This window comes from Vicia villosa, unplaced genomic scaffold (genome assembly GCF_029867415.1).
Source record: "Vicia villosa cultivar HV-30 ecotype Madison, WI unplaced genomic scaffold, Vvil1.0 ctg.000048F_1_1, whole genome shotgun sequence".
Classification (NCBI taxonomy): Eukaryota; Viridiplantae; Streptophyta; class Magnoliopsida; order Fabales; family Fabaceae; genus Vicia; species Vicia villosa.
The window spans coordinates 254156-268024 of NW_026704980.1; the positions used below are offsets into that span (position 1 = coordinate 254156).

The following is a 13869-nucleotide window of genomic DNA, read 5'->3' on the forward strand; positions in this document are numbered from 1 at the left end:
AAAATTTCTGAAATACGTATGTTTTTTTATAATATTATTATAAAAAAATCAAAAGGATTTTGTTGTGAGAAAACTTATATAACAAATAAAATGTGTGTAAGATAATTTTTACAATTTTATTATGAAAAATACATAATATGATTCGTTGATATTAGATGTCAAATTTATTATATTTTTATTTTTGTAATACTTTAGTGTATAAGATAAATAAAATTAATCAATTCATTGAATTAAAAATAATTATTAATTAAATCAAATATTATAAACTCTTTAAAATATAGGCAAAATATTATTTTGGGTCTTTTATCTTTATCTTGGCATTCATTTTAGTTTTTTAACATTTAAAAAATCTAATTGATCTTTTTACTCTTAAAACATGGAGCTTAGGTGGATTAAAAAAATAAATAAAAAATAAATAAATAATAAAAAATTCTTCCTTATCACTTGTTGCAAAAGATCCATCGGGTTCCGATGACTAGATTAGTTGAATCTTTAGGAACGAGTTCCCAAATATTTCGTTCAAATTGATTTAACTCTTCTTGCATAGCAAGAGACCAGTGTTCCTCGACAATAGCCTTGTCGGTTTCCTTTGCTTAATTTGTGAAACAAATGCCACAAAATTACATACCTTGTTAAGTGATCGTCTAGTGGTGACTCCTTTGGATATGTCGCCAATGATATTATGTATTGGATGATCTTTTGTTAATCTCCATTCCTTTTGAGGTTCTTGGATTTCTAGAGGGGTGACTAGGTTTTGCTTTTGATTTGAGTCTTCTACTATGACTTGATCATTATTGTCATTTTGAGTTGGTTTTTGATCATCTCCTATAAAAATATGAGGGGGAATGCTCTTCTTTGCTTTCATGATATTTCTTTAAGAAACATAATCTTTCTAGGTGACCTTTTTTCTTACAATAGTTGCACATAAATCTTGTGCAATGAGATGTTGTTATGATTTTACATATATTCTCTAAATTTTTGTTATTGTTAGTTGGTTCATACTCTAATCCTACTTTATTGTAGGAAGCTCTTTGATTTTCTAACATTACTTCTAAATTCTCTCTTCCCTTGGTAAACTTAACGAGATTTTTCTGAAGGTTGCAGACTTTGTCTTTTAAGATGTTGCAATCATCACATGTGTCGCTTTTTGAAGTGGAAAGATTTTACCTTATATTTTCTTCTTTTTCTCTAAGGCGTTTTAATTCCTTTTCTAAGGTTTTATTTTTAATTTCAAGAAGGGATATTCTATTATTTGATGTTGAAATGATTTTTTTCAGTTTGGTTATTTCTTTAGATAATTCCTTATATAGTTTAAATAAATTATCGTAAGAAAATTTAGAGGTTACCTAATCATCCTGATATTTTGCCATTAGACATATGTTGGCTTTTTCTTCTTCATCGTATGAGGACTCCATATCATTACCTCCCTATGTGACATATGTTTTCTTCTTCTTTTGATTTCCTTTGGGTTTCTGATTTTCCCTTTTGAGTAAATAGCAGTTTGGTTTGATATGTCCTTTCTTTCTGCAGTTATAGCATGTTGGAATAAATGATTTTTCTTGCTCTTTTGCTTCCTTTTTCTCTTTCTCCATAAATCTTTTGAAATTCTTTACTACGAGAGCCACGTCATCATCTGAGATGGATTTCCCTATCTTGAGTGCTAGATTTTAAGTTTTCTTGTTTTCTTCTTCATCTATGGCTAATATTTTGAGCTCTATTTCATGTTCCTGCAATTCACCAAATAGAGTGTGTGTGTGTGTGTGTGTGTGTGTGTGTGTGTGTGTGTGTGTGTGTGTGTCCATAGTCACTAAATCTTTTGATTCACAAATTGTATTGACTTTTGGTTGCCAATTGCAGTTTAAGCATCTAAGGATTTGTATGACTAATTTTTTATTGGAGAATGTTTTTCCCAGAGTTCTCATATGACTCACATTATGAGTGAATTGTGTTTGTATTTGATTTATGTTCTCTTCAGGTTTCATCCTAAAGAGTCTATACTCATGGGTTAATGTGCTCAACCTTTCCCTCTCCACCTTAGTAGTACCTTTATGGGTGATTTGGAGGATGTCCCACATTTCTTTTGCAGTTTTGCAGTGTAAAACTCGCAAGAATTCATCAAGACCGAGTGCGGTGGTGATAGTATTCTTAGCTTTCAAACCATTTTGCACATTCTCATTATCCTCTTTGGACCAACCATTTTCAGGTTTGTTTACTACAACACCATCAACATCGTGTGTAGGAACAAATGGTCCTTCTTTCACGAAATTCCAAATACTACGATCCATTCTCTCCATGAAAATTTTCATTTTCGCTTTCCATAGCGCATACCCTTCTCCATTGAAGGATGGAGTTTTATTTAGTGAATTGCTTGAAGTCATCCTTCCTCCTGAGACGATTAGTCCTTATTATGAGTTAGGCTCTGATGTCACTTGTTAAACAGGTGACCTCAAGCATAAGAGGGGGTGAATTGTGGTATTTAAAAACGTGATTAATTTTAACCTTTCTCGATTAAGATCGTGTTAGTAAGTTTATGAGGGAGTAAGCATTGCAGAAGTAAAGTACAAGAAAGTAAATTGCTGAAAATAAAGAGGATAAGGATAGAAAGATTCCAGTAGAGAGTAATTTAGGATTGGCCGAACGTTGGCCTAGTCTTGTCCCTAAGATGTCTTCTTGAGATTTTTCACTATAGACTTTTGAGCTTTTAAAGGTTATGGCCATGAACCTTAATACAATCCGATCTTGAGATTTTGAACATGCTTATCTCCAACCTAAAGACAAATTTTACCCCAACTTATTTTATCGAGATAACGAGAGATTTATGATTGATCTCTTTAACTAAAGAAAAGTTTTTCCCGGCAAAGCTTAATAAACCAATAACAAAAGTTTATGGTTGATCTCAAGAACCAATACCAAATATCTTAAAAGTATCGCACCCGTAAGACTATAAACGACCACCATGACCAGTTACAAGAATATTTTCCTCACAGATAGAGCTTCGCTCGATAGCACGTAGGCAACCAACACTGAAATAGAAGACTTAGAAGAGAAAAAGAATAAATTCCAAAGAAATAGAAAATCATTGGAAATTGGCGTGATTTTAAGTAAGGGAGACCCCCCTTTATATAGTAGTTGTGATCACCCAAAGAGGAAAAGATCCATGGGTCGAATTAATTATCTAATCAATTAGTCTAATCGGTTAAATACTCCAAATATGACCATTGAGATGCCCAAAAAGGAAATTTTTGATATAGAGATGTTACATATCTTTAAGACGTTGTTTGAATGACTTGGGGAGTAAGTTTGAGAAGATCTAATGGATTAGATCAAAATTCTAATCGATTAGATAATACAAAATTTCCCTCTAGCCATTTTCACAGCTTCTAAGTTATCTAGCATAATTTCAAGGCATTTTTTAAATGTTTTCTTTTGATGAAAAAGGTTTTTTGGTGTGTGTGTGTGTGAGTGAGAGAGGGAGATAGAGTTGTCTTAGTACTCTTAAGATACTACCTTTATCTTTACAATACTCATTTTACTCTGACTGACATGACTCGCCGAGCTTTCAAACTTTGCATCAGGGAAGCTTCAAGGCTTTTGCTGAATATTGTCTAAATGTAAAAGTAATTTGGTCTTGAGTCCTTCTAAGATGATTTATTTAGTGCTTGTAGTAGACTAACGTCATGTGTTGTCATCATCAAAACTCTAGATGTTGTTTTTTCACTACCAGCAAGCACATATATCCATACAAAGCTCATCAATTGGTCAGTAAAAATAGATAGAGATAGAGGGACACGCCTGCCAGTGAGCATGTTAATATGGGCGACAGCGCCAAAAACACATTCTTAGTAGATCTTTCACCCCCATTATATAGAATTGCTCCAAGGGGTAAGGTGTTTCATTGTTTATCTCACTAACTTTATTTGAGTCATAGCCAATGATAGAAATGGGCTATCCAATTTTTTAAAGAGGAAACCTATATGTATCGTCCTTCTCATACGCGACCTCCGGGTAGTGAACACTACCCAAAACCCAGACAAATTTATCTTTCCAATGCCTATATTTAGAACTATAGGGAGAAAAAAGAGCTCGCCCATAGATGGAACTCACAGAAACCCATCCACCCCATTGTATGCATTCCATCTCAAACAATATGGAAAATATACCTATCACATGCATAATATTAAGGCTCCGATAGAGACTTTCAAATCCTAAAACAAAGGCCTAACTGTTCAGATGCAGTTGGGAAGGAGAAATATTGATGATCCTTAAAATACTAGCTTGAAAGATGGTAAATGGAATGCCAACCCTAAAGTCAAAATAACACCCAATATAGAAATAAATATGTTCATCCTCCACCCCTAGAGGTCGGCGCAACTAAACATTTTTCAATTCAAGTCGGCTAGTTTCTAGTGTGAGATAATTCCAAACCTTCCTGATAGGCTAGCACTCAGTCATCTTCAAGACATATGGATTTAATATTATTGACCTCTCTGGAAAAAGAGTCGCGATTGGAAGTTGGGAGCGCCATGACAGACCTAGCCAAACCTTGGGAAGAAGACACTAAGTCAGTGTCGCTATCACTAGGCGATCTGATCTCTAAAATATCCCTATATAAACATCATAACTATAAATATCTCCATCTCGCTAAACTTCTAATATGCCTCCTTCGTACCTTGTTTTGAGCTCCTGTAACATTTTGTCTACAACACACATCTCTCAAAATTGTTGGGGGTTTTATGACCCTCATAAATGGGTCACTCCCGAATAAAAAATCACGAGTAAAAAGAAGAGACACAAAGTAAAAAAAAGGAAAATCACAAAAGGAACAGACTGTTACATGATGTTACGAACGGGAGAAAAAATTGTAGGATAAGATATGATAGAAAATGTAGGAGGTTCAAAGCAAAGTAAAAGTTGATGTGATAGAACGAGGAAATGGGAAATGAAGTGATATCGTGAGCCTACATAAAGGTAGAAGTGGCAGACAAGAAAACAACATCATTAAAATCTACTCTCCTAAGAATGCATAGAATGGGAGCATCCCATTATTATTCTACAGTTCCCAAAGTATCAAGTAATCATTATAGCTACGATAAGTGGAAAAGTCAAAAATTAACTTTAGGTAACCAACTAGCGGTGGCCAATTGTGACCATAGTTCATCAAATCTACAGAGTTAGAAGAAATTCGCCAGAGAAGAATGTCATTCCCAAAGCATTTGACCCTTACGCGACTCATGATAAGGGGACTATGTAAATGTCCGACCTCTTAATCAATCTAAGAAAATCATTTCCCCCTTACGTGACTCATTATTTGGGGACTGTGTACCTTTAGGACTATTTGGTGCAGATGAACTTGATAGCACGGTGGAGAGCACACACCTTAGGAGTGGGTCAGGTTGTTGGAAAAGCCTGACCCAGATTAACAAGAGCTCTCTCCAAGACTAACAAAGGTCCTCCCTAAGATAATAAAGCCAGTTAGTCGAGTTAGAAGATCAGGTCAACCCATCCGACCCAAAACCAACATAAACGAGACAACCAAATAAAGAGACTTAATGCATAAACAATGCATTCAAGACAAATTAATAAACACTATGGATTGGATTCAGGCAAGGGAACCATGCATTTAGTAACTATTAATTGCTCTCGCTCAATCAAAGAAACAATGGTTTTGATGACCTTTAATGAGTCTTAGATGCACAAAATATCGATAAACTTGTGATCATGAATGAATAAAGAGATACGCTAAATATGTTTTTTGTTTCTATAAAATTATGAAGATTATATTTTACCCTATTAAAAATCATTCCTTTTAACTGTTACAAAATTATTTTGCAAACAGTTTTAGTTTTTGCTATTAGATGATTTTTATTTTTGGTTTGTCTTTAAGAGAATTTACTTTTTAATAGTTTTTTCAAGTATCTTTACTATACAATAGAAAATTCTTTTAAAAAGTTCAAAGTTGATTTCTATGTCCATACAGAATAGTTACACTATGGTAGTTATAGAATATCTCTTGAATGTCACAACAAAAAAAAAATAAACTTATCCAAACATTTATAGAAGAAAATATCAATGTCCTTGCCTATTCAATACATTTCATAAGTACATTCGGTTACGATCATAAAATACTCAAACAATGGAATGATAACTCTATTTCATCACGCTCAATTCCATTTCACTTTGCAAGTTTTAAAATATCCAAACATAACCTCGACGAGTTTCTATTTTTATCTAGCTTCCCTAGTCATTAGTTGAGAAAAAACTTTAGTAGTACTTACATCAGAATAATTGTTATCATAATCTCCCTCTAATCTTATGCTGCTAGGAGGATTCCTAGGACTTATAGAAGATGCAACATTCACTTCTGAATCACCAATGCTGCTAGCATATGTGACATTCACTTCTTGATCACTTTCTTGAAGCTGAAGTGCATATTCCAAATTCCATAACACATCGCCCATAGACGGCCTATCAACGCCGTATTCGGCTAAACATTTCTCCGCGGTTTCAGAAAATTTCTTCAACGAGCTTTCTTTGATCTTACCAACAAGATAAGGATCAATAATATGCTCCAACATACCCTTCTTCTGCCATTTAAGAGCCCATTCTGCTAAGTTCACTTGTTCCCTGTCAAGTTGTGGATCAACAGCGGGTCTAACACAAAGAACCTCGAAGAGAACAACGCCGAACGAATAAACATCTGATTTATCCGTAAGTTGTTGCCTTCGAAAATACTCCGGATCAAGGTAACCGAAACTACCTTTCACATTAGTACTCACGTGTGTTTCATCGATGCAAGGTCCTGATCTTGACAGACCGAAATCAGCAACCTTAGCAACATAGTTTTCGTCGAGTAAAATGTTGGTCGATTTAATGTCACGGTGGATGATTCCTTGTGTGAAACCGGTGTGAAGATAGTGTAGACCTCGAGCCGCACCGATGCATATCTCGAGACGCTTCTTCCATGACAAAGGTTGAAGAAGTCCTTCTGAACCATATAGATGATCTTTGAGTGGCCCTCTTTCGACATACTCATAGACAAGTATCATTTCCGAATTCTCTTCGCAGAATCCAACCAGAGAAACAAGATGGCGATGTCGAATATTGGATAAAATCGTTATTTCGCTTTGGAATTCAGGTAGACCTTGTCTTGATCCAGGCATGCCTCTTTTGACAGCAACCTTCAAATTGTCTCTTAGAACACCTTTGTAAACCATACCAAATCCGCCCGATCCTATAACTAGACTTTCGTCGAAATTGTTAGTTGCTAATTGTATATCAGCAAAGGCAATTTTCAAGCCGAAATGTCCATATGAACCGGGCGAATGATAAGCTGTCCCGTCCGACATTCTGCTAAGTGAACTCCCTCCAAACATGCGTAAAGGCGTCCATCCAACGCTTTCAACTGTCCTTAGTTTCGGTTTCTTCTTCCTGCGTCTGCGGCAAACTAGAAAAACAGCTATAACTAAAAGAAAAACAATAACTCCTCCAACAATTAAACCAACCAACACCTCCAACAACCTTTTCTTCCTAGAAGCAACATGTGAACTTGAATCCATAACACTCACAACCTTCATAATCTCGGCACCATTAAGTATCGCATTTGTCCTCATTGAACTACTAAGAGCAGAAGGGCCAACACTTATTTGAATAACGCCCGAATCATCAGAATCAACAACGAAATCCACATAAACCGGAGACGCGAGCATATGGAAAGTAAGCGATGACAAATCAACATCCTTATACGCAGAATAACTATTAATATACACATCAAAGTATAGCAAATTAAGAGAAGGACTAACAATATCGCAAAAATGCAACCGAACCAAGTGTCGAACACCAACAGAAGCCACCTGAAAATTCCATGTTATGTTGAATTGTGAAGCTAAAATGGATTGATTATCCCTATTCATTTCCTGAGCAGTCATATAAACATTATCAGGCGCGATCTCACGAGTCGCACCTCCTTTCTGATAATTCGGTGTGTGAGTGCTCACTACAGCCTTAGCAGCTTCCTTAAAAACCAGAAAATCACTATCAGGAATCCATGTCCTCCAAAGGGTATCATTAAAAGGAGTTAGTTTCACACCTCCAACATTAATCCTATGAACCGTTTCTAAAACATCGTAAGAAAGATTCTTGTATTCCCTAACACCAAAAGAATCAACAAATTTAGCTCCATAATCTAGAACAAAATCTTCAGGAGCAGAAAACACTTCAACACCATTAACAAAGCCAAAACCAGAATCACCAACAGGCATAAACACAATTTCAAGCAAATTCAATTCCACTTTCAAAATAAACTCTTTAACAATTGCATCATTAGTACTACTAGCCTTAGGATTGAAACTATTCAAAATCAATTTTCCACCAACCAAGACACTAAAGTTTGCATCTTTTAGATCAAAACCTTGAGCCTTAAAAGATGAGAAATGAAAACGAACAAACAAGGTACCATTTTGCTTCAAGATGAACCTGTAACTTCCCATTTTGGTGAAAACTCTTGCAGTATGATACAAAGTAGACAAATTTGGAGGAGGGTTTTGGTTGGTTAAGGAAATTGAGTTGTCTACAGAGATCAAAATTGAACCTTTGTTGGTGAAAACATCACCTATGAAAAGCCTGTTGAAAAGGGTTGCATTGGAATTTGATCCACAGTTGAGAAGATAGTTGTCTACAGGAATGAAAGAAGAGAATGAAAAGGGAATGAACATCACAAGAATGAAATGTATGATCAGATTTTGAGTGTCCATGGAAGAAAAAGGTGAGGTTTTTGGAGAGTTTAGAACTCAGATGAAGTTACTTTTTTGGTTGTGAAAAGATGGAAACTGAAGATTTTTTTGAAGTGAAGAGTAATAAAGAGAGATGAAAAGAAACAGTACAAGAACATGAATTTGGTTTGATGGTGTTAAAATTCAAAGGGATTGTTGACATTACTTGATTTTTTTAGTTGTAATGTTTGAAAATTACCCTTTTGATTGTTGACATGAAACGTGTCTTTTGTTTTTATGTATGTTGATTCTGGCTGGTATTAATGTTGCTGTTAGTTAGGTGGACTTAGTTATTTTGGGAAAGATAAAAATATGTGAAATTAAAAGTAATGTTTAGTAATTTTTTATTAAAAAATGAAAAAGTATTTTGAATACTGTTTTGATTAGGGATGTTTGAGATGAGGTTTGAGCGGTTTTGACAAAAAAATGATTCGAATGACAAGAGAAATGTGCGATTTAGTTTGATTTGTTTAACTTTTAAAAATAAAATTGAACCAACTCAAACTACACCAATGCAGTTTGATTCGGTTCGATTGCTTCGATTTTTTAAAAAAAAATTATTGAACCATACATGCAATATAGATGACAACATAACTTTGTATTTAATTATTCTTCATATACTATCAAATAACAATAAAACTCATCATGTTTGGACCATAACTTTCTATTTAATATGTAAAAATTATATTAAACAAAAGTGAAATAATAAACATAAAACAATATTAAAAACATTATAATGAAATAAAAAATAAAAGAGATGTGAGATTAGTGAAAATAAAATAAAAAAATAGAAAGAGATGTGAGATTAGTGAAAATGAAAAATAAAAAAAATAAAAGAGATGAGAGATTAGAGAAGAACATGTGCTATAAAAACGAAATTGAAAGAGGGAATAATAGCATAAAAATGAGAAGGTGAAAAAGAAAGAATATAAGAGAGTGAAGATTAGAGAAGAAAAGCCAAGATGTATTTGAAGAAGAATGTGATATACTGCTAGGAGAAATTTAAGAAGATTGAGATATAATTTTTAAAAAAATTATAATTTCGACTATTTAAAATGATTCTCTTCTCAAAAATAATTTTTATGAAAAATTATTTAAAATAATTTTAAAATTAAGTAATTTTTTAAAATATTAATATCTATTTTTTTAATAAAATGATAAAATATCTAAAATAGTATTTTAACAATAACTATTCAAATTAAGTTTTGATTTAAATTTTTTTTTAAAAAAATTTCTTTCCAATTTTTTTTACATAAAATTATATAATACTACAAAATTATTTATTAAAAAAAACAAAACAAGTCTTAACCGATTTAAAAATTAGATAAAAGTACCTTACCTCTTTGTAACATTTATTATAAGTTTTACTATACAAATTTTTTAGAATTTGTTAAGAGATCTTAATTAAGCTATGTAACAATAAATATAAGATAAACAACATCATTCCACTTCATAATAGAGTAGAGATGTCATACAAGTTAGCTTTATTTGTTACTATTAATGCATAATTGCATAAGTAAGACGTGGTGATGTATATATCATTTAATCATAATCTCGGGGTGGCAATAGGCTAGGTTAAGCTTTATAAGGTTTGGGCCTGGCCTACTATAGACTCGTTTTTTTAGCCTGTCCTAGCCTTTTTATAAGTCTGGCTTAGCCTGAAAGCCTATTTAAAAGCCTCATTCTTATTAATGTTTTCAATTAATTTATATTACTTAAGAAGCCTTATAGGTTGCATATATATGAACATTTAGACAGACCTATTTAGCATTTTTTTCCTAATATATATGCATATATAGACCAATCTATTTAACACTTTTTCTAATAATATATATGCATATATAGGCCAATCTATATAGACTAATTTTAATATATATATATATATATATATATATATATATATATATATATATATATATATATATATATATATATATATATATATATATATATATAGGCCGGCCTACAAGGTTTTATAGATTTTTTTAATAGCCTAGGTCTGACCTATTTTATTAAATAGGCTTTTAAAAAAGTCCAAGTCTGACCTTTTTATCAAATAGGTCTGGCCTGACCTTAAGTAGGTTAGACTATAGGCTCCTGTAAACTGGCCTGGATTATTTCCACCCCACCTATAACACATAATAGTTCTTTGAAGGTAACTACTTATTAAAGATTAATATATTCATACCATATTTAAAAAGAAAGATTGACTTGACTAACATTTTTCAATTTTATTAATTATTCTAAAATTAAAATAATATGATAGATTTAGTTGTAGCCATACTAATCAACATTACAAAAGTAATAATCATATTAAAAACTTGTGATTGTTAAATACGCACTCAAACACATGCCAAATCTTCTAGAGAATGTTCATCAATGACTGTCAAAGGTTGCTAAAGACTCCAACCATAATTTCCATTCAATTCCGGAAGTGGAAATGGTGCTTATTTGCATTTGAGTCTATTTAGCAATCATTAATGGCGCATAAGAATCTAGTTTGGTTGGCATATTTCCTTTAAGTGGTTGAAATTTCACTTATTAGTGGCATTTAACTCGCCCAATTTCTTTTATAGGCAAAGGAGAATTAGAAGAACACAATGAATATTCAATCTGAATTATACATTAAATAAAAAAAAAAAGGTGAATTCTCATCTACCCAACACAAAAAGTTGGGTAGAGTTACCTCTAGAGTAAAATGCAATGAAAATAGCTAAAAAGTGTATCATTTATTAAATAATTCAAGATGATAAAATTAAATGGTGTTATATGATTGATTAAATGTACATTACCCAACTTTTTGTGATGGGTAGAGAAGTTGTCACTAATGAAAAACAAAAAATACGCAATTAAAACAATTATTTTTTGTTTCACAATAAGTGTCATTTTTTTTATTTGTTTTAAATTATTTGTCTATTTGAAATATCAATTTGATATTTATTGTTTCACTAACTTATCATTATTAAAAAAAGACACAACGGAGGGAGTATTACACACTAAAAGAACCTTCCAAACACAAATTCAAATTTATAAATATTTTATGGATATAAATATTTTTACCTAATCTTAAAAATAAAACCATGAGAATTATATTTCAATTGAAAGACCTTTTATTCTTAAGAATACTTTTTCTCAATCTTATAATAAAAATGGGAATAAACAACCTCTTAAAAGATGAAGGATGTCGATAATATATGTCTTGAAAATATAAATTTTAAAATTTGAATTTATTGTTAAAAAAGTTAATTTTTTAGAAATTAGAATGTCCGACTTTAAAAAAGAATTACTACATTGAATTTTGTACTCCAAAAACAAAATGCAATACACCTTTACTATTTGATCATTTTTATAAATAAATCATTTAATTTGTTTTAACTTAAATGTATTTTTATTTTCTTATTTCTATTCAAAACTATTGTGTTTTTGTAATTTTTTTTGTTTTATTGATATTTTCAGCTTATTAAAAAAAAAAATTGTGTGTACGGGGTGAAGTAGAGGTTTTTGTTTTATTGATATTTAATAATGATGCTTTTACGTTTTTGATGAAGCCCTTTAAAGCACTGAACCAAAAACATATTTATTTTTTATACTACAACAAACATTCATCCATTAACTTCAAAACATTTGATAATAAGATAGCATATAGATTTCTAGCTATCAAACAAATTGTTCACTAAACCTTAAATTCCAAACCTAAATATAAAATAATCAATTACATCAAATTTTTAAAATCATGTTTAAATTAATATATATGTATATAAAAACAAGAGTATTTTTTAAACTAAAAAATTTGAAGTGTTGTTTATAGTATATATGAGGTTAGGTTTTATCAATTCTATTGGTTTGCATCTCTACTCGTAATTTTGTATTTTATTTGTGACTCTGACTCTCAAGGTTAAATCTCCCTTTTTTTTTTTTAGAGTTTAGGTCTCTCTTCAATGAGATTCGTATATAAATTGATGGGTAAAGTTTTGGCCATTAGACTTGGATCAGTGATGTGTAAACTCATTTTCCTTAATCAATCGACATTTCTCAAGGGGAGAATCTTGGTGGACAACATGGTGGTCGTCAATGAGCTGGTTGATTTGTCCAAGAAATCTAAAAGAGTTTACCTCATTCTTAAGGTTGATTTTGAAAAATCATACGATTTAATTAGTTGAAACTTTCTGGATTATATGCGTATCAAATCCTAGTTTAGTGAGAAGTGGAGGTCTTGAATAAGAGCTTGTGTTTTTGCTGGTAATCTTGCGGTGTTTATTAATAGGTGTCATACTCAAGAGATCAACATCAAAAAAGGCTTGAAACAAGGGGATCATCTAGCCCTTTCTCTTTCCTCATAGTGATCTACTCGTAAAGTCTAAGGAGATTGATCTTTACTTTGGGTTCAGGGTGGAAATATCTGGGTTGGCGGTGCCTCATCTTGAGTATGTTGATGATAGTCTTCTAGTAGTTGATCATACTCTAGAGAATCCATGGAGTATTAAGGCTATTCATAGAGATTTTTAGCGGGCTTCGGGGCTTCGAGTGAATTTCTTCAATAGTAGCCTTATAGGAATTAATGTGGATCTTGCCTTTCTATCCTCTATCAGATACTTCTTCACTATGAAATTAACTCTATTCCTTTTAAGTATCTTGGGTTGCTAATGGGGGCTAATCCTTAACTTGAAACCATTTGCGATCCTTTAGTTAACTCGTTGGGAAAGAGAATCAATTATTGGAAGCATAAATGTGTCAATTTGGGTGGTAGAGTGGTTCTCCCTAATTTTGTGTTTAATGTTATCTCCATCTTCTTCTTGTCATTTTTAAAGATGCCTATAAAGATTTGGAAGAAGATTATCAAGTTACAAAGAAGGTTCCTTTGGGGGGGAGGGGTTGAAGAGTGCTTCAAATATTTCCCTAGATTAAGTGAAAAGATGTTTATAAACCAAAGGAAAAATGAGGGAGGGGTGGGAGTCAAGGGCTTATGGTTGGTTAATCTTGCCCTTATGGAAAAGTGGCGATGAAAACTGCTTACATGGAACATAATACTATGGAAGGACATTCTTGTTGATTGATATGGAACCCACATGATTTCCCCTCTTTGTGGAGGTAGGACTGTGGG

At 32.3% G+C, this 13869-nt stretch overlaps 1 protein-coding gene across 1 annotated transcript; it reads right to left on the reverse strand.

Annotated features, from left to right (window-relative positions):
• Positions 1-6047: 6047 nt before the first annotated feature.
• LOC131623021 (probable receptor-like protein kinase At5g24010) lies at positions 6048-8899 on the reverse strand. Its single transcript, XM_058894016.1, has one exon. It carries the CDS (start codon positions 8748-8750, stop codon positions 6225-6227), a length of 2526 nt encoding a protein of 841 aa, XP_058749999.1. The 5' UTR covers positions 8751-8899; the 3' UTR covers positions 6048-6224.
• Positions 8900-13869: the final 4970 nt, after the last annotated feature.

Excerpts from the sequence above, each read along its gene's own strand:
- LOC131623021 (XM_058894016.1), bottom strand. The coding sequence starts at position 8,750 with ATGGACACTCAAAATCTGATCATACATTTCATTCTTGTGATGTTCATT.